The 24,951-nt window shown below is 47.0% G+C and overlaps 1 protein-coding gene across 2 annotated transcripts; it reads right to left on the bottom strand.

The window, feature by feature from the left end:
• Positions 1-26: 26 nt before the first annotated feature.
• Positions 27-24,358, bottom strand: She (Src homology 2 domain containing E). Of its 2 annotated transcripts, none has more exons than XM_055621030.1 (6): positions 23,600-24,358; positions 21,545-21,671; positions 8,770-9,054; positions 5,838-5,979; positions 5,100-5,219; positions 27-2,867 (listed from the first exon to the last, which is right to left on the bottom strand). In XM_055621030.1, the coding sequence occupies exons 1-6, from the start codon at positions 24,209-24,211 to the stop codon at positions 2,684-2,686; spliced, it is 1,470 nt and encodes a 489-aa protein (XP_055477005.1). In that variant the 5' UTR covers positions 24,212-24,358; the 3' UTR covers positions 27-2,683. The 2 variants fall into 2 exon arrangements, with proteins under 2 accessions (XP_055477005.1, XP_055477013.1); XM_055621038.1 differs by having other exon boundaries at positions 5,118-5,219.
• Positions 24,359-24,951: the final 593 nt, after the last annotated feature.

Genomic DNA, 24,951 nt, shown 5'->3' with positions numbered 1-24,951 from the left:
ATGTTTAAGAAAAGAGTTTATGTGCATGAATGTTTGTATATAGATGTGTGAACCATGTGCATGTCGGGGCCCTTATAGGCCAGAAGAGGGCAGCAGAGGCCCTGGAACTGGGCTGCATGTGGGTGCTGGGAACTGAAGAGCAGCAAGTCTTTTCAACCTCTGAGCCATGTCTCTCTACTCCTAAGGTGGAACCTAGGAGGAAGCTCAAACTCAGGATCCTCCCATCCCTGCCCGCTCAGCATATCCTGCTGGCCTGTGCCACCAGAAGAAGTTGTTAAAACATATCCTGATAGAAACTGCTATGCTACCACAGAAAATAGAGAAATCATTTGCCTTTCTGTTTTCTTTTTGGAGACACTCTCACTCTGTTGCCCAAGCTAGTTTTGAATTCTTGCCTCTGCCACTTACAGGTGCCCTCCATTCTCAGTGGTTCCTGTCTAAGTCAGTAACCTGGAACAGAGCAGTTTTTAAAAAGAAGTGTTTCTAAAGAACAAAAGGACAGCTCTATAAATGCTACAGATGTTCAAGGCATCTTGAGGGTTCACCAAAAGACAATTTTTCTAGAAAAAAAATTTTTTTTTTCTGGGAGACAGAATCAATTCAAAGGAATGAAGATAACAGAAAAATATGTTTATCAGGAGAAAATGACAAAGACCCCAAATATCTGGAGCTAGGAGGACAAGCCTCAGAGCTCGCGCTCAGCTGGCCCAGGCTGACCAGTGATGGTTAGGACTTCCTGCTGGGACCTGTTGTTTTAGAACATAGGGCACCATATGCCACCTCCCAGCTGTGAGCTCCCTGGCTTCTGTCCCCTGTGTCACAACTTAGGAAGAAAACAGCAGCTTTAACATGCTCCTTCCACTAATGTATGACACTTTTCCTTTTTATAGCCCCCACCCCCCTACCATGAAGACTAGACTGTATATAAACTGTTTCCTCCATTTTCAGTCATGTAAAGCAAATATAGAGGGAACACACTGGGCACACGGAGAAGCCTGGGTGACAATGATATGCCAGGCCTGCGTTCATCAGAGTCGCTGGGTGTGGGCCCAGATCCTGCCACACAGAAGCGTTTATAATTCTCTTAGCATTAATTCTCAAAGCATTCCTTTGAAGAGTAAGGAAGGCTAAGCCAAAAATAAGGCTCCATGGCTAGAATAATGACCTAGAAACAGGTTTAACACAGCAAACAATGCACATATAGAAGGTACTAAATGATAATAAAAGTTTGCTGGATGGGATTGGAACTGTGGCTACTGAAAGTTTTAACACGAAATGCCCTGTACTACACACACGGGGGCCAAAACAACCATCAGTACTGTGAGAGCAGCCTCTGTGAAGAGCACTGCTCCACTGAGAAAAAGTCCCTTTCAACGTTTAAAAGCAAAATATCCCACAACCCTTTCGCTAAGATCCTCACTGAAACAGAAGAAAAGTCTGCCCAGGTGTCCATCAGGCAGTGACGAAGCTGAGTATGAAGCTGTGTTCTCCTAAGAAGTCTGGCCAGGTTAATATTTCTTGTGCATCTGAAAGAAGTGACAAGTACTCACTTTTCACCCGAGCTTGGTCAGTGAATTGTCTTGGGAACAGTCTTGAGACCCAGTTTACAAACCTGAGCAAGAAACGTTCATCCAGTTCTGGTTCAGCCCGTCACCTATCATGTCTACCCATGGCATGCCACTCCCATGAGATTGCCCACAACAGACAGATCACAAGCATAAACAGACAATGACATATCACATTAGAGCAGTACAGAGCGCCTCAGTGTCTTTCAAAGTGCTTCTGTAAGATACAACATTGGTTTGTTCTGTACATAAGGGGGAATATTTCCAGTTCATACAACTGGATCCCAATTTTGTTGTAAATATTAATTTGCTAAAAATACAAAGCAAATCTAATTTTAACAAAAAAACCTAAAGATGATTTCCTGCAATTAAAATGCACAAAGAGAGAAAAAAAAAAAAGATGTCTGAAGTGCTGTGTAATTATCCAACAACAAAACAGTCGTTGAACTCTGTAAAGTTTTTTCAAAAATCAGAAACCAAATCTTTGGAGTACACTTGGTAATAATCAGAATCATATAAGGGATGCCATTGCTTGATTATGGCAGTAACACTTTAATCTGGGATCCTCCAGTTTTTGCTCGTAGTACTGACTCTGAAAAAATGAGAGAAAGCAAGAAAGCAAATACCAGTCTCAGGAAGGCCAACAACCAAACAGCCCTGTAGTGTAGCTCTCAGGTTGTAGATGCTGTGTGAAGGCCACAGCTGTGGCAGGACACAGAGAAAGGCAGCTTTCCTGTCCATTGTTCCCATTTCCCACTGTCCATCCACTTCCCCATGAGCAGCTCATGCTGCAAGATCTTCCAGCCTATGTGGTCCAGAGGCCAGGCACCCCGGCACAAGTTCAGAGTTCCTGAGCTCTTGACCTGCCTTTCCTAAGGGTCCCACCCCAAACAGAACTACTACTCCAAGAGAGAAGGTAACGGGCAAGCGTTTCATACAGCAGAGCTACCTGGCAGGGAGAGGGAAAACAGATCAGAACCACGTGCCCTGGAGCTAAGGCCACAGATTGTTTGACTTCTAAGCACCTGACTCCTGATCTACAGCAGAAGAGTCCTTTCCACGTGACGATGGTGGGTGCTGATGCCCTTTCAGGTGCCGGGGCTCTTGCTGTCTGGACCTTAATGAGGCTTGTGCACAGGGTGGAGTAGGGTCATGTGTTCTGCCCCTTTGAAAGGCAACTTCGAGCTGGAATAATAGTGTACCACTTCAGGGATGTTATCAAACACAGCACTGGTCTGATTCAGAGTGTATCTGTTGTCTTTTGTCTGAGCCACTATGATGTGGACACACCCTTGACTAGTCCTGGAAGAATAAAACAAGAAGACACGAATGAGTGAGCTAGCATCCATCCAGCCAGATTCCCATTGGGTAAACGGGTCCTCTTCCTTCCTGCATTGTACATATATAGGCGAGAACTCAGCACACTGCTGGGTGTTCGGAAGTCTCTAAGCCTAAATGCACACAGCACCCAACTTATCTACCCTTATTACACATCAGCAGTCAGGACTGAAGGGGAAATGCCAAATAAACCTTTTCTACTGCCCAAATAGTAGGCCTGGTGTGCAAGCCTACGCCTGCTGCCACCTCTGTGCAGGTCACAGTCAGTCCCCAACCCGCTGCTGAAAAGACAGTCGAGGTTTTTTCTCCTTTACTTTTTCCAAAAGGAATGTTAATAATAATGACAACAGTAAGTGTGCGCCTCACCACGAGGAAAGACCAGGCCTGGCTGCAGACAAAGACAGCTGGCACCGAGAGCCCCAAGATTTGATCCCAAGCGCTGCTTTCAGGAGCACAGTGGCTGTTCCTAGCATTGTCTGTGCGGCCTATCCCATTTTCTGAGCCACACTGCTCTTATGCCCCTCCCCCATTTCTGTCCCTTCCAGTCTGATTGTTTCAGCTGCAGGGGCTCAGCTTCCTGAGGAAGGAAGTACTGTTAGGGTTCCTGACAATGATCCTCCAACATAGCACCGCTGAATTCACAGAGCGAAGAGAATTTCCATGAGACACACTGCCAAACCCACTGGGCAAAAGTGAGTTTTCTGTGCACAATAAGGCAGAGTGAGCAACAGGTGACTCAGCATTTCCTTCTCTTCAGAAGACACTAGTATCAAATGTAGCTGGTGTTCTGACAGTCAAAGACTCGATATTCATTAAGGTCCCTCGTACTTACTAGGGCATAAAGGAAAAATGACTGAGGCTGGGTGTGTTCACATGCCTGCAGTCCTCTTACTAGGGAGAAGAGGCAGGGAGATTCACAAATTCTGTATCAACCAGGGCTACACATCGAGACTCTGTCTCAAGAAGAAAAGGAATGCGGGGCATGGTGGCACACACTTTTAATCCCAGTGCTCAGGAGGCAGAGGCAGGAGGATCTCAATGTGTTCAAGGCCAGCCTGGTTTACAAAGTGAGTTCCAGGACAGCCAGGGCTACACAGAGAAACCCTGTCTCAAAAAAGGAAAAAAAGAAAAAAGGGGGGTGCAGTTCTGGAGATATGGCTTAGTGGTTAAGAGCACTCACTGATCTTGCAGCACCCACATGGAGGCTCATAACTATCTGTAACTCCAGTTCCAGGGGATCTGATGCCCTCTTCTGGCCTCCATGGGCACCAATCATGCACGTGGTACATATATGTACATGAAAGCAAATACTCATAAATTTAACATAAATAAAAAAATCTTTTAAAAACACAGAGGAGAATAAATTGCACTCTTTTACATTTTTATTAGCTTTATTAACTTTTATTTTTGCACTTCTGGGGACAAGCCTTTGGCTTGTATGTGCTGGACAAGTACTCTACCACTGAGCTGTAGCCCCAACCCTAGACACTGTTCTTAGCCTTAAAGATACCTGATAAAACAGGGTCAAATGAAAGGGGAGGACCCCCTATCAGTGGACGTGGAAAGGGGCAGGGAAGAGACCAGGGAGGGAAAGTGGGGTTGGGGAGGGAATGAGGGAGCGGGATACAGCTCGGACACAGAGTTAACAAAATGTTAACTAAATATTAACTAAAAAGAAAAAAAAATAATTATTTACACCATTCCAGGTGTTTTACCTGCATAAATACTTGAGCACCATGTGTATGCTTGGTGCCCACAGAGGCCAGAAGAGGGCACTGAATCTCCTGGTGCTGGGGTGACAATTGTAAGCTGCCACATAGGTGCTTGGAATTGAACCCAGGTCCTCTGGAAGTGCTCTTAACTGCAAAGTCATCTTTCCAGCCCTGATGCTTTTCTTTTCTTTTCTTTTTTTTATTTTATCAAGAATTATTTCTCTCCCAGGAGGCCTTAGATCTAGTAATGTAAGATTGAAACTGACTAGTGTACAATGATAATGAGAACAGGATCACAACGACTGAGACAGATACAGTCTTTATCTAGTGTCAGTTTCTACATTCTGATCACAGGCTTTCACCACTTGTGGCCAAGCAAGTGCCTTTTGTTTTCTGTCAATTCCCACATCCCAGCCTACCCCAACCACCTTCATATTATACCTGTTCTGACTGCCCATCTACCCCACGGGATGCAGACACTTACTTCAGTGCAATGGAGTACCTACTGTTCCCTGATTCACTGTTTCGGACCAGGTAACCAGCTTCTTTGCAGGGCTGGAGTCGGCTCTCAGCCTCAGCTCGGGAAATGGTGCCATGATACCAACTGAACAGGGGTAGAGGGGAAACAAACAAACAAACAGTGCCATGAGTGTCACAGTGCAAATCCAGATTGAGCACCACCCTGCTACGGCATGGTTTGTAAGGACTTGCTGGAAGATGCTCCAGCCTCAACAGATCCTGCTTCACATTAGGAATAGACATGGTGCAGACTGGCTCACGAAGCCTTTCAAGCAGATAAGGCCAAATCAAGGGGGTGATATTGTTCCTGGAGGGACGGCTCAGTGGTTAAGAGAAGGTGCCGGTCCTGCAGAGGACCTGGGTCCAATTCCTAGCACCGGTGTGGTGGCTCACACAACACCAGCTCCAGGGATCCAACACTGTTTCCTGGCCTCTTTGGGTATCAGAGGCATGCACATGGTTCACATACATACATGCAGGCAAACACTCATTAAATAATAATAAACCAATCGTTCATAAACAAAGCAAGCTTCCCTTCTGCATGGAAGGAAGCTTTAAGAAGCTCCCGAGACACAGGCTCCTCACCCTGAACAAACACACTGTGTCTAGAAGCTCGGCTCAGATAAGAATTCATAAATGGGAGGGATCGTGTGGAATGCAGGGGACTCCACGCAGGCTAACACAATCAGTGAGGGAGACTCACGGCTGCTTTTCCAGGGCCAGGCCTGGGTCCACCTTCTCCCCATCACCATGATCTGAAAGGGTTGGTTTTAAGGTCTTCTGCCAGTGGTACTGTCTCCCTGCCTCTTCTTTGCCTTGAAGTCGATCAGTTCCTTCAAACTGGACTGGAAGGAAGACATCACTTAACCCCGAGACCACTGATGCCCGCCACGTAGCCCTCAAAGAGAAAATCTCATGCTGCTGCAAAGGAAAGTGCAGTGTGGAGCAGCGCCCCTACACAGCTGCGCTCTGCTATCGCAGACATCTGACTAGGTGGCCAGCATCCCTGTACCCCCACTTTCCTTGAAATAACTCATCAGAATAAACAGTCTGGGAACAGAAAAGGAGACCTGTGTTTCAGCATGGACGTTAGTCTAAAAACACTTAAAGTAAGTTTTTTAAAAGACTAAACATAAATTTAGAATGTGGCTCTGGAACACTCAGCCCTGAAGGAGGTGTCTGAATCACACGCTTCCCTCAAGGCTCAGGGATCTGGGCAGGAAGGCTGTAAGAGCCACATGTAGTACATGATTTCGATGAGTCAGCATCTGCAGACACAGCAGACCAGACACTCATGAACTCATGGCAAACACAAGCTCAAGCCACTCCCAGCACGGAGGAGGGACGTGAGCACAGGGAGATCAGTTTCCCTCACCCACACTTCAGCCATGTCAGCGCAGGAGCAGCTGGCCAACAAGAATAGGACTCTGCGTTTCTTGGATTTTGTTTGTTTGTTTTATCAAGAAAGGGCTTCTCTGTGTAGTCCTAGTTGTCCTGGAACTCGCTCTGGAGACCAGGCTAGTCTCGAGCTCACAGAGATCCATCTGCTGCTGCCTCTGGTGTGCTAGGATTAAAGGTCTGGACTCTGTTTTTTAGAGGCTCTTTTCTTTCCTTTCCTTTTGTCAGAAAGAAGTTGTGTGGGCAGGGAGGAGGTAAGATCTGAGAGCAGTTGGAGGACAGTAAAGAATATAATAAAAATATCCAGTATGAAATTCTCAGAGAATATTTTTTCAAAAGACTAAACATACATATATACATGTAATGAAATTTGGGGGCCTCTCTCTATAACATCAGTGATAATGTTCACAGTGAAACCAATAAAGCAGAAAGAAAAAGCACTCAGAAAAAGAACAGAACCTTAAAACTGCTGAGGCCCCAGGATGGGCAGAGGAGAAACCACACAGAGGCATTTTGTATTGGCTTTCTTTTTTTTTTTTTTTTTTTTTTTTTTTTTGTTTTTTTTCTTTTTAGACTCTTTTAGCTCTTATACATCCTACAGTGGCCTGGAGCTTCCCATCCTCCTCTGCTGTGTAGGAAGTGCTGGAATTACAGGCATGCACCACCAACCAGCACACTCTCCCTACTTTCAATTAGATTTACTGTAAAGGGGAAAAGATACCTTTGAAAAAACAAAACAAATTCTGTGAGAAGGCCAAATGGAAAAACTATGTCTTGGGAGTAGCTGTTACAAACGGTTGAGCCTCCACATGGGTGCTGGGAACTGAACCAGGTCTCCTGCAAGACTAGTAAGCGCCCTTAACCACAAAGCCATCTCTCTGGCGCACCTCACCCCATTCAATTTTTCTTTTAAAAGCCTGTTGGTCTACGTTCTCTTAAATAACTTAAAAACCCTCACACAAGCAGGACGTGGTGGTTTGTGCCTGTATCCCAGCTGCCTGTGAGGCTGAGTCCAGGAGCTTAAGGCTAGCCCGCACTAATTAAATGAGAAATACCTTCCCTGGCCCCTCAACAAAAGGTCCACATTTAAAGATGTAACTCTATCTTTAATCTAGGTTTTACTTTGGAATATCTTTCTAAAGGAATCAATTTGTAGCTGGGAATTGTAGCTTATGCTTCTAATACCCTTACTAAGGAAACTGAGGCAAGAAATTGCAAGTTTGAGGCTAGCCTGGGCTACATAATGAGATCCTGTATCAAAACAAACAAAAACAACAAAAGAAAACCAAGCTGGGTAGTGGTTTAATCCCAGTACTTGGGAGGCAGAGGCAGGTGGATCTCTGAGTTCCAGGCCAGCCTGGTCTACAGAGTGAGTTCCAGGACAGATAGGACTACACAGAGAAACAACAAAACAAAAACAAAACCCAACAACAAAATAAGGAAACCAATAACAACAAAACCAATCTGGTTTCACTCTATTTGCATGCACAGTGACCCTAGGCCTATTTCACAATGAGCATCTAACAAACTTAAAGAGTAAGTGAGGCCAAGAATGAGAAGAGCTGTTTTGAGTTCAATAGCTTCAGTGATGGGGAATAAGCACGAAAATGGAAACAAGGGCACAATATCTGCCTGGTTGTCTTTTTTGTCACACAGAGGATTGAGTGGCTGAGAGTAGCCTTGAAGTCCTGATCTTCCTGTCTTCCAAATCCTGGGATTACAGACACAATCCATGCCTTGTCCATAGCTAGATTCTCATTTCTCTACCTCAAATGCCCTGTTAAAAAAGAGACTTGGGGATGTCAAGATGGCTCAGGGGGGAAAGGTGCCTGTCACCAAGCCAGACAACCTAAAAATAAAAGACTTGTAGAATGAGGAACATAAAGAAAATGGACTTGACATAGCATCTGAAGTCATCTGTTGACTATGAAAGATGTGTCACTCTCAGTAGCCTCTGCTATGGCTATCAGAGTTGCTGCTCCTCCGGGCCAGACATGGAACCAGCCTCTCCTTTCCTCCTCACCTTCCTTAGCTCCCAGGAACCAGGACTCTGCTCTGGCTTTCTCATCACTTCAACAGAGTGAACTCAAACTGGGTGACGGACACGTTTGCTGCGCCCACTTGACCATCATTCGCCACACACTTACACTGAAAGCCACACTGTGCCCAGTGAGCTTGTAGCACTGCTGTGTACCAGCTCTGAAAAGTAAGAAGTATTAGCATGACAAGGCCTTCACCTGACAGGGCTCGTGCGATCTGCTCCCTCTTCCATTCCCAGGGCTGCTCATACTCAGCAGCAGGCCGGTCATCCTCCTCTGGCAGCCTGCTGTCTGCCACCCACTGGCTGGCCTCTGAGGGCTCGTATGGGGTGTCATAGAGCTGCGGCGGCTTCCCCAGAAGGTCCTTGGAGCTGCGTCTCTTGGCTGTGGCCTCTGCCTTCATGGTGTCCCCTGGCTCACATGGGCCATCCAGCAGCTGCAGGGCTTTCACCAGGGGGTCTTTGGAGCCACGGCGTCTGATTTCTGAAAGTCAGGCATACAGGTCACACAGAGCACCTCAAATGGACATGGACAGGTGTCATGAAGCCCATGGGTAAATCCAGTTACCCTTCGCTGAGGCAGCAAATGTTCCAAAACTGCTCTGGCCTGGGTTTTTCTACTCTCCGGCCATGATGCGGAAGCAAAAAGGAAGACTCAGAACTTTCATGGCTACTGCACAACCAGTACAGGAACTGAAGCATCACACTGTTTCCAGGTAGTCTTTGCAGTTGCTGTATGTCAATTCCAAAAGACAGGTTTAAGAAGAAAACACCTCTTGAACAACCAAATGAGCCAAGCCTGAGGATGACACTCAGGGCAGGAGGCCTCCAGGGTCTCTTCTAGGGTAGTGGAGAAGTAGCCTCTGGGTAGCACTGTAGTGCCTTCCCTGAGTGAAGTTTACCTTCAGTTCTTGTAATACTTCTTGTTAGGAAGCCCAGATTAAAGTATTTTGAGGAAAATCAGCCGTGTATTGTATTGAAAACAGTGCTCAGACACACTAGGAAAGCTATTTGCGTTAGTCAGGTTTCTGTTTTTGTTTTTTTGTTTGTTTGTTTTTGTTTTTTCAGACAGGGTTTCTCTTTGTAGCCCTGGCTGTCCTGGATTCTCTTTGTAGACCAGGCTGGCCTCGAACTCACAGAGACCTGCCTGCCTCTGCCTCCTGAATGCTGGGATTACAGGCATGTGCCACCACACCTGGTGGGTTTGTGTTTAACAGGGTCTCACTATGTTAAAACAATTTCAGGCCCCAGCCCGAAATTCACCATGTAGAACAGGCCAGCCCTTCAACTCACTGATCTGCCTGGCTGAGTTTAGAGACTAAAGGCATGCGCCACCATCACAATTCTTAAGATACAGACACAGTTCAGAGCAGTGGGAGGTAGACACATTCACAAAGCATACTTGGGCTAATTACTGAAGGATGAATCCAAATAAAAGGTGTATGGCAGAAAACAAAATAATCTTTGAGCCTCACCCCAGCAGCAAGCGCTATTCTAGGTGTTGTAGTGCTCACAGCCACTGTGTGAGATAAATACTTCTGTGTCCCCCATGTTAAAGAGAACTGAAGCACAAAGCACTTAAGGAAATGACCCAGACCAGTATGTGGTGAGGCCTGCACTGGCAGGCAGGAAGCTGGAAGCCTTACTCTTTGACACCGTGCTTGGATGGACTCCAAGTGGAAGAAAAATGGAAGGTGAGCTGCCTCTGATGGACAAGGTCATTTCCAGTGGAGAACGATGCTTGAGTGAAGATAGGGAGGCAGGAATCACAAGAGTGCCTGCCTGTTTTCTGCAAAGTTTCAGAGGCAGAATTCCAGAGCGAAGGAAGACGGTAGGAGATCTCAGTCGAGGACGGGAAAAGCCCAGAGAAGCAAGTGTGGGATGCTTGTTAGTGTTGTTGTTGTGCTGCTTTTAAAACAGATTTGTCTGTCTGTCTGTATGTATGTAAATGCTTTTTCTGAATGTATGCCTGCACAGCCAAGAGGGCATTGAATCATGAGCTACCATGTGGATGCTGGGAATTGAAATCAGAACCTTGGAAAGAACAGCAAGGTACTCTTAGCTGCTGAGCCATCTCTCCAGCCCTGTCATATATTTTTTTTTAATAAAAGATTTCAAGATTTATTTATTTTTAATTATGTGTATGCATTTCTGCAGAAACCAGAAGAGGGCACCCAATCCCCCAGAGACAGTTCTGAGCCAACAGACCTGGTTGTGGGAACCAAACTTTGGTCCTCTGCCAAAACAGTAAGTTTCTTATCACTGAGCCAGCTCTCCAGCCCCATCTTTGTTGTTCTTTCAAAGACAGAGTGTCATGCAGCCCATGCTGGCCTGGAAATTGTTATGTAGAGAAAAATGGCCTTGAGCTTCTGGACTCCCCTGCCTCAGCTTCCCAAGTGCTGGATGTATCCAGGTGTGTGTAACTCATTTGGAAGTGAGGTTTCTTTTAAGAGGCTTGAAGTTTGGATTGTGCTGCATACAGTGCAAAACCATTGAAAGATCTGTGGTTCCTCTCCATAACAGCCCTATCTGTCCTGAAACTTGCTTTGTAGACCAGGCTGGCTTCAAACTCATAGAGATCCACCTGCCTCTGTCTTCTGAGTGCTGGGATTAAGTGTGTGTGCCAGCACTGATGGCCATTTAAAAATCGTAAAGACAAGCAATAACAATTATATCTGTGAGTCACTTGATGGTAACTCTAGTATCAGTGTAGGATGGTGGAAGTGAGAACGATCTGGCCTAAGTCGATACATTGGGTGTACAGATAAACCCTCCCTCTAAGCCAGCCAATTATCAGTTAAACAGCTAGCCAGCAGAGGAGGGAGTCAGCAGTGTGTGCTGACTGACAAGTCTGGGCCTAGGGGCCTTACCAGGTTGTCCTAACCAAATGAAGATCCTGTGTATTAACTTTTCTGTCTATTAGCATCTGTGGAATGTCTACTCCATTGTAACCTAACTCCTCTGGAGAGAAGCTTCTCCTCCCACCTGATCCTCTGCTGGCCCCCAGAACTCACCACCTGCCTTGCACTTTTACCATGTGGACCTTGTTTTTGACATACATGTTTCCAATGTGGCAGAGATGGCTGGGGCAGGGAGCACTATGCCTTGCTTATGTTGGCAGTACACGCAGCTGTGGAATGATGGGATGGGACAGGTGGGTGGCTGTCCAGGCAGAAGACAGTGCAGCTCTGTAAGTATATGTCAAGGAGATTCTTGCCCTGGATGGCTATTAATACTGTGAGAATAAAAGCAACTTCTAGAGAAGGGGACAGCAGATTGAAAGGACAGAGAGCCCAAGGCAGAATTCTAGGCAAGGGTGGCCGGCAGAAGCAAGGAAGGCTGGGAAGGAATGGTGGAACAAGCAGAGGATCAGAAGACTGCAATGCTGTGGGAATGAGCCTGGAAGGACTTTCTACAAATTAAAACAAACAGAGAAAGTAATGTTCCCCAGAGAGCTACTGACTCAGTAAGAGTTCTGTAACCAAAAAAAGATAACAAATGGAGAAAGTTATTCAAAGACCACCACTACATTGAAGAGGGTGAACCTCAGCCAGGCATGGTTATGTATGCCTGAAATCTCAGCACTTAGGAGGCAGAGACAGGCTGATATCTGTGTGTTCTGGGCCAACATGGTTGACATAGTGAGTTCTAGACCAGTAAAGGCTATATGATAAGAACCTTGTCTCAAAGTGTTTGTGTGTAGGAGTGGAGGTGTGACTTATTTCTATGGTGAGGTTTTGGATCTGTCAGCAACCACCTCTGCCTCCAGTTCCATACAAGTCTATGCTCACTGGAATCACCTGGGCAAACTGTAGCACGCATTCACCTAGGTACGCCTTACCTCCACAGGACCTGACCTCGCTGGGGGATCTAGTCTGTACATACTACTGGGGTATTCTGATGAGCAGCTAAACTTGAGGATATCTCTTAGTCACCTCCTCTCACTCCCTGGAGCTAGTCTCCCATGCCCACACAGAAGGACACATCACAGCATGGTGCTGTGAATGTAGCTGGCAGGGCTGCCCCTGCTCCCCTTACCCCAGGTCAGGTGCCCAGGTAGTTTGAAGCCAGAGCTCTGTCTTTTGTCCTAGCTTCTTGACTTCCAACCCCACAGTTTTTTCTTCATGGCCTACTCTAGATGTAGCTATGAAAAACAAGAAAGAAAAACATGATCTGTTCATGGTTCAGCTGAGATAAGGCTGGCATTTAAAGAAATAAACGGTCCTTTCGCAAGAGTTAAGAAAAAGGAAGCAGGGCACACAAAAGAACCCAGAGGATAGGTTCAGGGTTTTCAGGTTTCTAGTCAGCACGTATTATGCTCCGTATAGAAAGTCCTTCCCGAGATGCAGGCTTCGGACTGGAAAGACCTCGCAGAGGCTAAGAGCACTTGCTATTCTTCAGAAGCCCCAGTCTGCTTCCCGGCACCCATACGGAGGCTCACAAGCCTTTGCAACTCCAGTTCTAACACCTTCCTCTGGACGCCTCAGGCACACATGGTGCGTACACAGATGCAGGCAATGCTAGCATACATACAATAACAACGAGAAAAAAGTCCTGGTTTCAATTCTGCTCCAAGTGAGCTGTATGACCCAAATGAGGAAGACGCCTGAGTCTATCCTTAGGGTGGAGTCCCTGAGCCCATCTTTAGGGTAGGGGTCCTTCTCACCAGGAAATTTCAATAGACTTGCATTCGAACGAGGGCAGTGATTGGTTTCTGGAGTTTTACATCTGTGCTCAGTATTTCTTTGCAGTGTACCTCCATTTGAAAGGGACCAGGAGCCACCTGGAAAGCTCGCAGCTGAAAATGCCCCTTCCTTGCATGGCCCAGGATTGCAGATATTGGCAAAACATCTTTTGAAACAATATTTAATTGGGCGGAAAAGAGGCTAGACACCTCCCCCTTCCAGGGCATTAACCTTCCAGCCATTCCAACACCTGGCTGTCCCCAACCTGAGGCGCCATAGAAACAGAAACAATCATAGGGCTGCAAGCCGACCCTTCCTGGAGGAAGAATAGCCCCTGACGTGCAGAGCTAGCTCCAAGAGGAAATGAGCCTGAGAAGGAGGAAATGGCAAGAGGAAGCTACACCCTGGCTGCCGATAGAGGCCATTTACTGTGGCAGACAACACGGGTGCTGTGGTTGGACAGCAGATAAACACTCATGTGCAGGCTCTCCAGACCCAGGGTGCCCCAAACCAGGGAAAATTGCAAGTGACTGGGACAAGCCTAACAAGGGCTGGAAATTTTCCCTTTTCACCCTTTAGTTCTCATCACACCTAATTAAGCCATTTACATCCAACACATGGCAGAAGGCCAACACCTTTCTTAATGAACTATTAACAAATTTGTTTTTACAAAGTCTTGCTCTGTGGTCCAGGCTGACATCTAAGATGCACCAATCCTCCTGCCTCAGCTTCCCAGAGACTGGGATTACAGGAGTGTACTACCATACCTGACAACAAATTTAACTGCAATTAACTCTATATTATCCAGAGTTCTCTTTAAGAATAAGATTCTCTCTCAACAGTCAAGGTGGCGATGTTTGCTGAGCATGTACTTCAGTGCCATGCCCAGAACCTCCCAGGAGCCCTGGTGTACACAGAATCTGTTATACACTGACGGTTATTAGGCCTCTGCCCTGCAAGACACTGAGCTATGGTAGTAATCTCCTACCATATCTTACTTTGTATGTAACTTTATAAAAAATATTTCCTGCAACTTTCATTTAAAAAATTAGATTTATTTGTATTTTATGTGTATGAGTGTTTTGTCTGCATATACATGTCTGCTCACCACGAGTGTGCAGTGCCTGTGGTGGCCAGAAGAGGGCAGCAGCTCCTCTGGATGAATAAGTTACAGACGCCTTGAGTTCCACGTGGGTGGTAGGGACCAAACCCGAGTCCTCATGAACAGCAGCAAGTGCTCTAAATCACTGAGACATCTCCCCAACACACATTAAGTCTTTTTTTCCGAGACAGGGTTTCTCTGTGTAGCCTTGGCTGTCCTGGACTCACAGTGTCCTTGCCTCTGCCTCCCTGAGTGCTGGGATTACAGGTGTGCACCACTGTGCCCAGTTGTGATATTTTAATTAAGATTCTAAATAGTGTATCTTGCCCCAATCCCTTTCATGTTTCCAAAATCACTAAACATGCAGCCTCCCGAAGCTCTGTTTTCCTCTTGGATCAGAACAGGGCCGTTGCACAGTCGGCTTACTTAGGTCTCCCACCAATGTTCAAACTTCTAATCTGGTTAGCGTTTTCCTGTCTGCTAGCTCAAGACACTCAACAGAGGCAGATGCGGTTCAACACCCCTACATTTACCAAGGAGAGACAGATTCAAGACTGTGTTGGGGTGCAGTTCAGTGGAAGGGCCTCTGGGCAGGTGGGAGGCCCTTCCAATCTCCAGCAACAAGAAAAAGCCAAGAGTTCATGGGTTTTTTTCTACAATAGTTTTTAACACGCAGATGTACACATTTAACCAGATCTGACTAGTTAAGCAAACCAATAAAACCACTTGGAGGCAAAACAAAAATTTAAAAACAATCTTTGATGAGAGTTCAACAGTCAAAGGCGCAGGCTGCCGGATGCCCTGCTATCTCTCCTTTCAGCAGAGGGATCTGGACAACTTATTTCATTCTTCTCGACCTAGGTTTCCTTGACTGTTTAACAGTCCCTGCCTTTCCACTGGTGTTGGAGCATTTGGCAAGGTTAGTTGGCAAGTTTGGCACTTCAAAGCCCTTGAAGAGTGGCAGTGTAATGCCTACTTTGGGAAGAATCCTCGTGCTAACTGGTGGCTGTCTGAGAAACTCCTGAAGACCTGCCTGGTGTGGATGTTTCAATGATGTGGCTAAAAGGCACACTGCTAAATTACAGACAATACATGTATCAGATGCTCAGAGGAGATACTCTTGTAATTTAGCAGAAAAGAGGCAGGTTTATGCTAACCATACATCCTGGGCTTCGCTGTGTATTTTTATTAACAATTCTTTAGATAAATCCCAAGGAGAATTTGTTTGAAAATTTTTAAGTTCTGAAGGTTAAAAGTTTTCAGAAGGGCTTACCACATTTCTCTCCCACCTTTTCTTCCTTTCTTTTAAAATGTTTATATTTATTTTACTTTTTAAAAGATTTAAAAATTTTTTTTATTTTATATGCATTAGTATAAAGTTGTCAGATCCCTTGGAATTGGAGTTACAGGCAGTTGTGAGCTGCCATGCGGAGTGCTGTGAATTGAACCTGGGTCCTCGGGAAGAGCAGCCAGTGCTCTTAACCACTGAGCCATCTCTCCAACCCCACATTTATATTTATTTGTGTGTGTGTGTGTGTGTGTGTGTGTGTGTGTGTGTGTGGCAGCAGAGGCAGGAAGGTGTTGGTCCCCTGTGGCTGGACTCATAAATGGCTGTGCACTGGTCGATGTACTTGTGGGGAGCTGCAAAAGCTATGAGCGCTCTTAACCACTGAGCTCCAGCTCCACATACACACTCCCCAGCACCTCTGTTTTGACAAGATCTTGCTATGTATTTAGGTCAGGCTGACATGGAACTCACATTGTGCCCAGTGATCCTCCTGTCTCAGCCTCCCAAGAACTGAGATTATAAATGCAAGCTACCACACCTGGCTAGTTATTACATTTTTCATTGATGTATTTTCTTTTTCACTGGTGCTGAGTATGTTTTCTCCTGTCTGACACTGCAGGGAACTCCTAGATCCTGTTTCCTGCACTTGCACAGTCAGCACTGAGCCTCGCTCATAGTAAATGCTGAGAACTACTTGTTGGATATTACGAAAGTAACAACACGGACAACATCCTATGTGCCCAAAATACTGATTTTTTTTCAAAGTTGAGAATTGAACCCATGCATGTTTCTGCATGCTAGGGCAGTGTTCTCTCATTGAGCCAAATATGAAGCTCCAAGACACTGTTAAAGCACATGTTGTTCCCACTTCACAGGTTGAAAGCTGAAGCGCAGAGGCTAGTGCACGGGTACTAGCCCTCCACAGTTAACTCATCTCACCAGCACCATTTCCACATCCTCTCAAAAGAAAAAACAAATAAACCAAAACCCCCAGTATTTCTTAGGATTTATGGCATATTTCTGAGATTAGGGATACAGCACAGAGGTATAGAGCATTTATCTATTATGGTCTGAAACCCTGGCTAGATTCCTATCACCACATAAATACACAAACCGGAAAGATGGGAAATTTCTGACCCTTGGACTTGACAAGCTAGCACACACAGAGTAAACCAAATCTTAAAAAGTGAAAAGTTAAACTGGGCCTTTCATCCCAGCACTCAGGAGGCAGAGACAAAAGGATTTCTGGGCGGGCAGGGCCAGACTGGTCTACATAATGAGCTCAGGTTAGCCAGCGTGAGGCCTGGTCTCTGTGATGCATGCACACACTCACATGCATACAGTGTGTGGTATGTATTTTAAAAGAAGAAATGTTAAGCTAAACTAACACAAAGTTTGTTTTGCTAAGAGAAAAGTACGGTATTCTTAGATTACTAATTTTAAAAATTAGTGATTTAAATTTAAAATGAGTAATTTTAAACTTGTTTATCTTTCTTTTGAGACAGGGTTTCACTGTCTGGACCAGAACTCTGAATGTAATACAGGGTGGCCTTTAACTTAACCCTAATCATCATGCTTTGCCTTCTGAGTGCTGGGATTATAGGCTTGCACCACCACACTTTGTTGAAAGTTAGTAATTTAGATTATTAAAAATTTGTTGAAGGTTAGTAATTTACATTATTAAAAATTTTGAACTAACTTGGCATTGAATAAATTAATCTTTTATTTTTAGTTTGATTTATCCATACTATTTAAAAAAAGGCAAAGAACTCAATAAACACTCAAGTATTAAACATTATTTATTTATTTATTTATCTATCTATCTTTTTGAGACAGCGTCTCATAATGGCTCTGGCTAACCCAGAACTTGCTTTGTAGACCAGGCTGGCCTTGAACTCACAGAGATCAGCCTGGCTCTGTGTCTTTTTTTAAATACATTTTATTTTTTATATTAATCACAGGTTATTTACTTTGTATCCCAGCCATAGCCCCCTCCTTCATTCCCTCCCAATTCCATCCCCCCTCCCTCATCTCCTCCCTGGCCCTTTCCAAGTCCACTGATAGGGGAGGACTTCCTCCCCTTCCATCTGACCTGGCTTATCAGGTATCTTCAGGACTGGCTGCAATGTCCTCCTCTGTGGCCTACCAGAGCTGCCCCCCCGGGGGGGGGGGGGGGAGGTCAAAGAGCCACCATTGAGTTCATGTCCGAAATAGCCCCTGTTCCCCTTACTAGGGAACCAGCTTGGATACTGAGCTACCATGGGCTACATCCGAGCAGGGGTTCTAGGTTATATCCACACATGGTCCTTGGCTGGAGAAACAGTCTCATAAAAGACCCCTGTTCCCTGATATATTTGTTCCTTGTGGAGCTCCTGTCCTCTCCAGGTCATACTAACTCTGCTTTCTTTCATATGATTCCCTGCACTCTTGGCTCTGTGTCTTAAGTGCTGGAATTAAAAGTATGTACCATCACACACAGCTTATTCTATTTACCTCCTATTGGACACTTTAAACGTCTTTGGTAGGTGGGTGGAGGGATAAGGACTTGTGTAGCCAAGGCTGGCCCTGAATTCAATTCTCCTGTCTCAGGCTCTCCAGTCTCAGAGTTACAGCTACATGCTGCTACTTCAAGCTGAATTTTTACTTTGGCAGATGATAGGAATCTAAACAGCATAGCTTTGGGTCAAGTTTACAATGCCTTTGCAGACATCATTTTAAGTAGGTCATTCAGGGCTTTGTGGCACAGCACTTCATTTGGAGTGGCAGATATCGATTCAACTTCTTCATCTGTCTCTGAAAAACTCTTGTGAAGTCAGGTGAGACACTGTAATCTCACAGGCTGCAATCTCAGCACTTGGGAGGCTGAGAAAGGCAGACAGCACTGAGTTCAAGGGCAGCGTCGCTATATAGCAAGACCCTCTCAAAACAAATGAACAAAAACAAACAACTCAGACAGCAGGCACAGAGGCTCATGCCTGTGACCCCAGAACTTTGGGGCCTATGAACAAGAACTGCTTTAAATTCAAGGCCACATAGTGAACCGACCTTGCTAAGTAGAGTGGTGCACATCTTTAATGCCAGCACTCAGGAGGCAGAGGCTGGTGGATCTCTGAATTCAAGACCAGCCTGGTCTATAGAGTGAGTTCCAGGACAGCCAGGGTTACACAAAGAAACCAAGTCTGGAAAAACAAACAAACAAACAAACAAACAAACAAACAAACAAACATAAATGTTTAAAAACTATAGTGAGCAGATCGTGTCTCTTAAAAAAAAAAAAAGGCGTGTTTGTGTGTCAAGGCGGCGTGGCAGGAGCATGCTTCCAATTGACCTGGTGTTCAGTTAACAGAACCCATGTGGTAGAAGGAGAGAGCTAAACCTACAGGTTGCCCTCTGATTTCCACACATGGGCTATGCCAGGCACCGGACCCACCCACCAAATAAATAAAGTATTGCAAGTGGGACAACCCTGAGGTCCTACAAGCTTGTATTTCACCTAGTAACAACAGGAAAATGGTTACAATCCCTTTCCAGAGCTTTGTGGTGATTAAACAAAGAAAGTGGAGCTAGGGATGCAGTTCAGTTGCAAAATGCTAGTTCATTACTCTCAACATCCTGGGTTCAACCCTGAGCACAGAGCAAGGGGAGGCGAGGCAGCACTGGAAAGGCAGCTACACTCTTGGCCACTTCTCAGCCCCTTCAAAGAAGCTACTTTTTTTTTCTTTTTGGTGGGGGTGCTGGATTTCAACACAGGGTTTCTCTGTGTAGTCTTGGCTGTTCTGGAACTCACTCTGTACACCAGGCTCTCCTAGAATTCAGAGATCCATCTCCTTCTACCTTCCAAGTGCTGGGATTAAAGGCCTGAGCCACCATGCCCCATTACAGAAGGGACTCTTTGCACTGGACATAGGGTGCTACAGAGAACCACCACTGGTTAACACAAAGAACAGGTGACTGTGGAGTACTCATACCCCAGAGAGACATCTACACGCAGCAGTCACACCCGAGCTCAGGGAGCACTGTGGAAGAAAGGGAGGAAAGACTGAAGGGTCGCAGGACCAGGAGGACAGCCTGGCAGTGATGCTGCCTTCATGAACCCTCACCCGCATGGATGGGGAGGAGCCAATCCCATCCCCACAAAATCCACGGCTGCTGAAAGGGGGAGTCAGTTCCACATCCCAGGGTCAGCCCTGCACCCATATGCACACAGGCAACACTAAGTGGACTTTATGTATACCCTACTTATACAGTTATACACATATGTCACTTACTATATATATAATAGAAGAGGCCACATATTTGAGAGGGTGAGGTGGAGACACAGGAGGAGTTATGGGGAGGGCTGGGTGTGACCATAATGCACTGTACTTACGTATAAAATTCTAAAAATAAATTAAAAGTAAAAGGATAAAAATAAAGAAAACACTTTTCCTTGGCTATATGTAAAAGTCAATCCTTTTAAATGGCTGATATTCTGTAAAAGTGACTAATTTCGTTTTCACTTCCTTTCATTCACAGATTTCATAGGGGCCACAGTCCAGTGACCCGCAGGGTCACAGCCTGGCCAGGGCACACCCTCCTCGGAGTGGTGCCTTATCTCTGTGAGCAGGGAAACAGGAAACAGAGCGGAGCTTTCCTGTCGCTCTGCTTAGATGATTCTGAGCCTGTCTTGGCCTTCCAGGGTGTGACAGCTACTCTCTGCCGGCCTCTGGAGGGTTGGACTTGCACCAGTGTGCTTCCATTATATTAAAGTCTTAACGCATGCATTAAGCAGCCAGCATTCAGCAGCCACACTTTTCATTATGGGTGTTTAAAATTATCAAATAAATCTGAACAACAGGTTTGATGTTTTGCTTGAGAATTGCTTACACCAACTCGTAAGAGCTGAGTGAAATGAGAAGGCCTGCCGCCAAACCTGACAAGAAGGTTTGCTTAGCCTACAGATGAAAATGGCTCAGACTTGAAAAGTGACAGGATTAGTTCAGTGTTGTGTGATTTGCCTGGAATGGTTGACAGTGATTGGTAATTAATTAGTCCCTAGTAATTAATTGTTTTGTTTCAATGTTGGAGAACTTGAGATAAATCTACCACAATACAAAGAATTATATTACATCTGCAAATGTTTACTAATTGGATCCCTTAAGTATATGCTTGTACTGACTTATGACTCCCATTATGGGTGCGAATGCTTTTGAATGTGGCCAAGAAATGTCTACCATCAATCTTAAAAACTGAAGACCAGGAGGCCAGTGAGACAGCTCAGTGGGTATAAAGGCAGCTGCCACGGAGCCCGACGTGACAACTGGATTTTGCTCTCTGGGGCCTACAAGGTAGAAGGAGAGAACTGCCTCCCCATGTTGTCTCTTGACCTCCACCCTCACCCAGTTCACGTGTACACCCAAGTAAAGTAAAACGTAAGAAAATATTTTAGAAGGCAGATTCTCAAATGCTATTTTGTACAAAGTTAGAAAAACAAAACCCTTCAAATTCTTAAAATTCTGAAAGACACTAAAAGACATTTAGGAAATTTCCCTTTATGATTTGGATCTAATTTCTGTTTCTTCCAGTCAGCAAGACCTGCTTAAATTGCTCTCTTCTCCAAATCAATCTCAATCTCTGTCTCTCTCTCCCCCTCTCTCTGGCTTTCTACCTCTCTAGTTTGTTCTTTCTCTCTCTCTCTTTCTTTCTTTTTTCCTGAGTCTGGGTCTCTCTACATAGCCCTGGCTGTCCTGAAACTCACTCACTATGTAGACCAGGCTGGCCTTGAACTCACAAAGATCCTCCTGCCTCTGCCTCCTAGTATGAAGGGAATGTGCCACCATGCCCAACCCTGGTTACAATTCTCTAACACTCAAAATGAGACTGCTATTTCTCCCTCATTAAGCAGAGCCCAGTAACAAACCTGTTATCATTTGCTGTGCATCGTAGGGCTCCATGTAGCCATCATTTTCACCCATTCTCTCTGCATCCCTTTGACCTTTTGTACGTTTGGCATCATATGGGTCAGCATAATCTTCTAAAATGATGACCTGTCCAATAAGAAAGGACAGTTGCTAAGGATTCTCAGACATGAAAACGGCAACAGCACTGAAATGGCTACTGAAATCTCATTAGTCCAGACAGTTTTTATACTTGATCATGTATCTCTGTCAGATATCTTTTTCTTCTTTTTTTTTTTAACTTGATTTGTGACAATTTACCTAAACTCTTGCTTGTGCATTAGAGGATGGCAGGGTGGGCAATGGGAAGTGGCAGGTGTCTGTGGCTTCAATTGGTAAGAAGAACTGATCTATGATGTACTGACAGCCCTGAATCCAGCTCCTCTCAGCTAAGCAATACAGTCTAGAGAACCAGCTACCCACAGCACTGAGCTGAGTCAAAATAAACCCAAGACCTGCCTCCTGGCTTCAAGGAATTTTTACAAGCTCCAAAGAGACAGGCTTCATAGTTTAGCACTGAATAATATGAGAGAATTCTGGGTCCCATAAGCCACAGGGATAGTGAGCCAGTGGCTATAGACAGATAGAAATTTGATGTTATTTGTGTGCACGAGCATCTATCATTCCAAAACCACAGGGTGCCTGGAGAAGCACGGTATGCTGTCTTGCTCTGTAGTGGCTGGGTGACAGTATCAGCAGGGAGCAACCCTCCTCAGACAGGAAGCCAGAGCCCTGCTCCACAGTCTGGCAGAATGTTCCCTAGAAAGCTCCCACTACGGGAGCCAGAGGAAAGAATCCAGACAGTGAAGGGGAAGTGAAGAGAGAGGAACAGACTAGATGATTCCTCCCCCTTGGAGAAGATAGCTGAAGAAACTTCGGCCACCCAAAAGTGATACCCACAATTGAGGGTGTGATTACCACACACACCATCCCACTCTGCTTGATGCTGTGTGTGCTATAGCTTAGATACTGCAAGGAAGTCAGGCTGTGACACTCACAGTCCAGGGCTCTAAGGTGCTGTGAGGCTCTTGTCCAACAGTGGGGCATGCCACCCAGTTATATATGAGATGCTTTCCATGGCTCTGCTCAGTGCCTGGCACAGGAGAGGCACACTGGACATCTCTGTAAATGCCTGAATGGAGGAATGAGCAGAGGTGCCCAATATATGCCATCACACATGTGCCACAAGTTCATGACTGTCTAGGTAGGCAGCTTGTTTAAAGAGATTGTTTAACGCAGTCCCTCACCAGGAAGGTATTGCTCGGGCTGAAGTCTAAAATCTGGGTGGGAGCTCTTCTCTCCCCCCAGTTTCTCACAGGAGAGAAAATCCAGCTTCGCCCTGCAAGGATGGAGAGTAGGTTCACAGATCTACCCCTCCCCTCCCCTTTCCCACACTGGACAGTACCCAGAAGCCAGATGCAGGAAACACCTTCTTTTCTCCTGATCTGTAACTTCCTTAAGGGCATTTCCTTGTTAGGGACTGTGCCCCCTTAGTGTCCACGGCCCTTACTCTATATGGCTACAACACAGCAAATATCCACAGAATGAATGGAAGGCTTGTCACTTGGCAGTGCTGAAATTCTGAAAGGCTGGAAGATGGGAAATCCACACTTCACAACTTATAGGCTACTGCTGCTCTACAAGCTCAAGAGGTGTAAGCCAGACAGAAGTCTAGCTTGGTAGACCCTTTGACATTAAACTTGAAAACAAGAACCAAACTACATCACACCCATAAAAGGGCCAATTTCTTTCCCTTCCCTGCCAGGGCTCTTCTGAACCACTAACCCAAACCAACCACAGCAAACCTTGCTGTCAAGGTTTCCAAGTCTGCGTGAGAATTTTTCCAAGAGAAACTAAGTCTAATGATTTCTGAAGGTGGGAGGCAGAACTTACGCAGGGGAGGACCTTAGAAAACATCTTCAACTTCTCTTACGCATAAAGACTATTGGGGTTCAGTGGGTTCCCGTGAACCACCACAGCCCCGCGCTGAGAGCTGGGTAAAGACGCTGTATTCTTACCATGTCATGCTGTTTCATTATCTTGCCTTTGTCCAGCTCGGGGCCCAGGGAGGATGGGGAAGAGGACGCGGAAGAAGAAGAGCTGCCGGAGCCGCTGGTGCTGCCGCCGCCCGGGTAGCCACTCTTACCATTCTTCTCCTGCGTGTCCACCTTGATGAGCCTACTGATATAGGTGCTGCAGCCCGTGCTCTTGGCCACCGCAGCCCGATGGGGCTCCTCCTCGGTGGTGGTGGCCGTAGCGGCGGCGGTGACCCGGGAGTTCTTACGGCCTTTGCCTGCCGCGGCCTGGATCAGACCCTGCAGGCTGTCCCTGGACAGCCGGCTGTCCTTGGGGGGGCCGCTGGCCGCCCTGCTGCCTCCCAGCTCGGCCGCCGAGTTCTTGCGGCCCTTTCCCGGGGTGGGCGCCGCGCCGCCGGTCTCCGAGTTCTTGCGCGGCTTGCCACCGGCGCCCCCGGGCCTGGCGCGCTCCGACGCGGTCTTCAGAGTCAGCGGGAACTCCTTGAACCACTTCGCCGCCATCGGGGGGCCCGGGAGCGTCGAGGCCACGGAGCAGACGAGCGAGGAGGCCCAGCCAAGACACCGAGGGGCGCCAGAGGCCGGGGGGCGCCGCATTCCCCGGGGCTGGGCGCTGGAAACCGCCGCGAGGCTCCCGCTCGACGGTCGCGTGCGCCCGGCAGGGAGGGCACCGCCGCCCGAAGCTGGCCGGCGCGGCGACCGGACGGCGCGGCGTGCTCTGCACTCCACCGCCTGGGCCGGCGGGCGCCGGGGCCTCCCCTGCTTTTCCTCCCGAGGTGGGCGAGGCCGAGCTCGCGGAAGCCCCTGCAGCCCTGCCCACACTCCCAGGGACCGCGGCGGACGCGGTGTCCCGGCGCCCGCCCCACGGGGCGCGCACAGGCCGGCCGGCCGCGCCCCTCCCTCGCCGGCGCCGCGCGGGGGCGCCTGCGCACCGCTCGGCCTGGCCCCGCCGACGGGACGGGTGCGGGGACGGGTGGCTCGGAGCGCGCTCGCGGACGATTGCCGCTTCCCTCGCTCCCCTATGCCGCACGCGCGTCAGAGGCCGCCGCCTTCCCTGGGCGCGGGGGGAGGGCGGCAAGGCTCGAAGCTCGGCCGGGCGGCGAGAGCGCGAGACCCGCGCAGGGCGCGACGGGCGAGGCGGGCACCCCTGACCGGCTCTGAACGGAGACGCCTCAGCGCGCTCCCGGTGGCTGGCTCTCTCATTCTAGCTCTCTCAAAGCGATTTCAAAGCTTTTTGGTTAAAAAGGTTAAACACGAACGGGAAACTAAATCTTTTCGTTTAAAAACGGAGCGTGGCAGTTGCTTACAAGTCTTCACTGGTAGACCTGCGGACTTTT

The sequence above is a fragment of the Psammomys obesus genome, unplaced genomic scaffold (genome assembly GCF_907164565.1).
Source record: "Psammomys obesus unplaced genomic scaffold, mPsaObe1.curated_primary_1811, whole genome shotgun sequence".
Classification (NCBI taxonomy): domain Eukaryota; kingdom Metazoa; phylum Chordata; class Mammalia; order Rodentia; family Muridae; genus Psammomys; species Psammomys obesus.
This window is presented reverse-complemented; position numbering and strand designations above follow the sequence as displayed.

What these genes read in the sequence shown, in the direction of transcription:
- She (XM_055621030.1), bottom strand. Translation starts at nt 24,211, where the DNA reads ATGCGGCGCCCCCCGGCCTCTGGCGCCCCTCGGTGTCTTGGCTGGGCC. An exon ending in TGCACAGCAAATGATAACAG is followed by an intron (nt 9,055 to 21,544) that starts GTTTGTTACTGG and finishes CCTGACTTTCAG; the next exon opens with AAATCAGACGCCGTGGCTCC. An exon ending in GATCGCACGAGCCCTGTCAG is followed by an intron (nt 5,980 to 8,769) that starts GTGAAGGCCTTG and finishes TCTTCCTTCCAG; the next exon opens with TCCAGTTTGAAGGAACTGAT.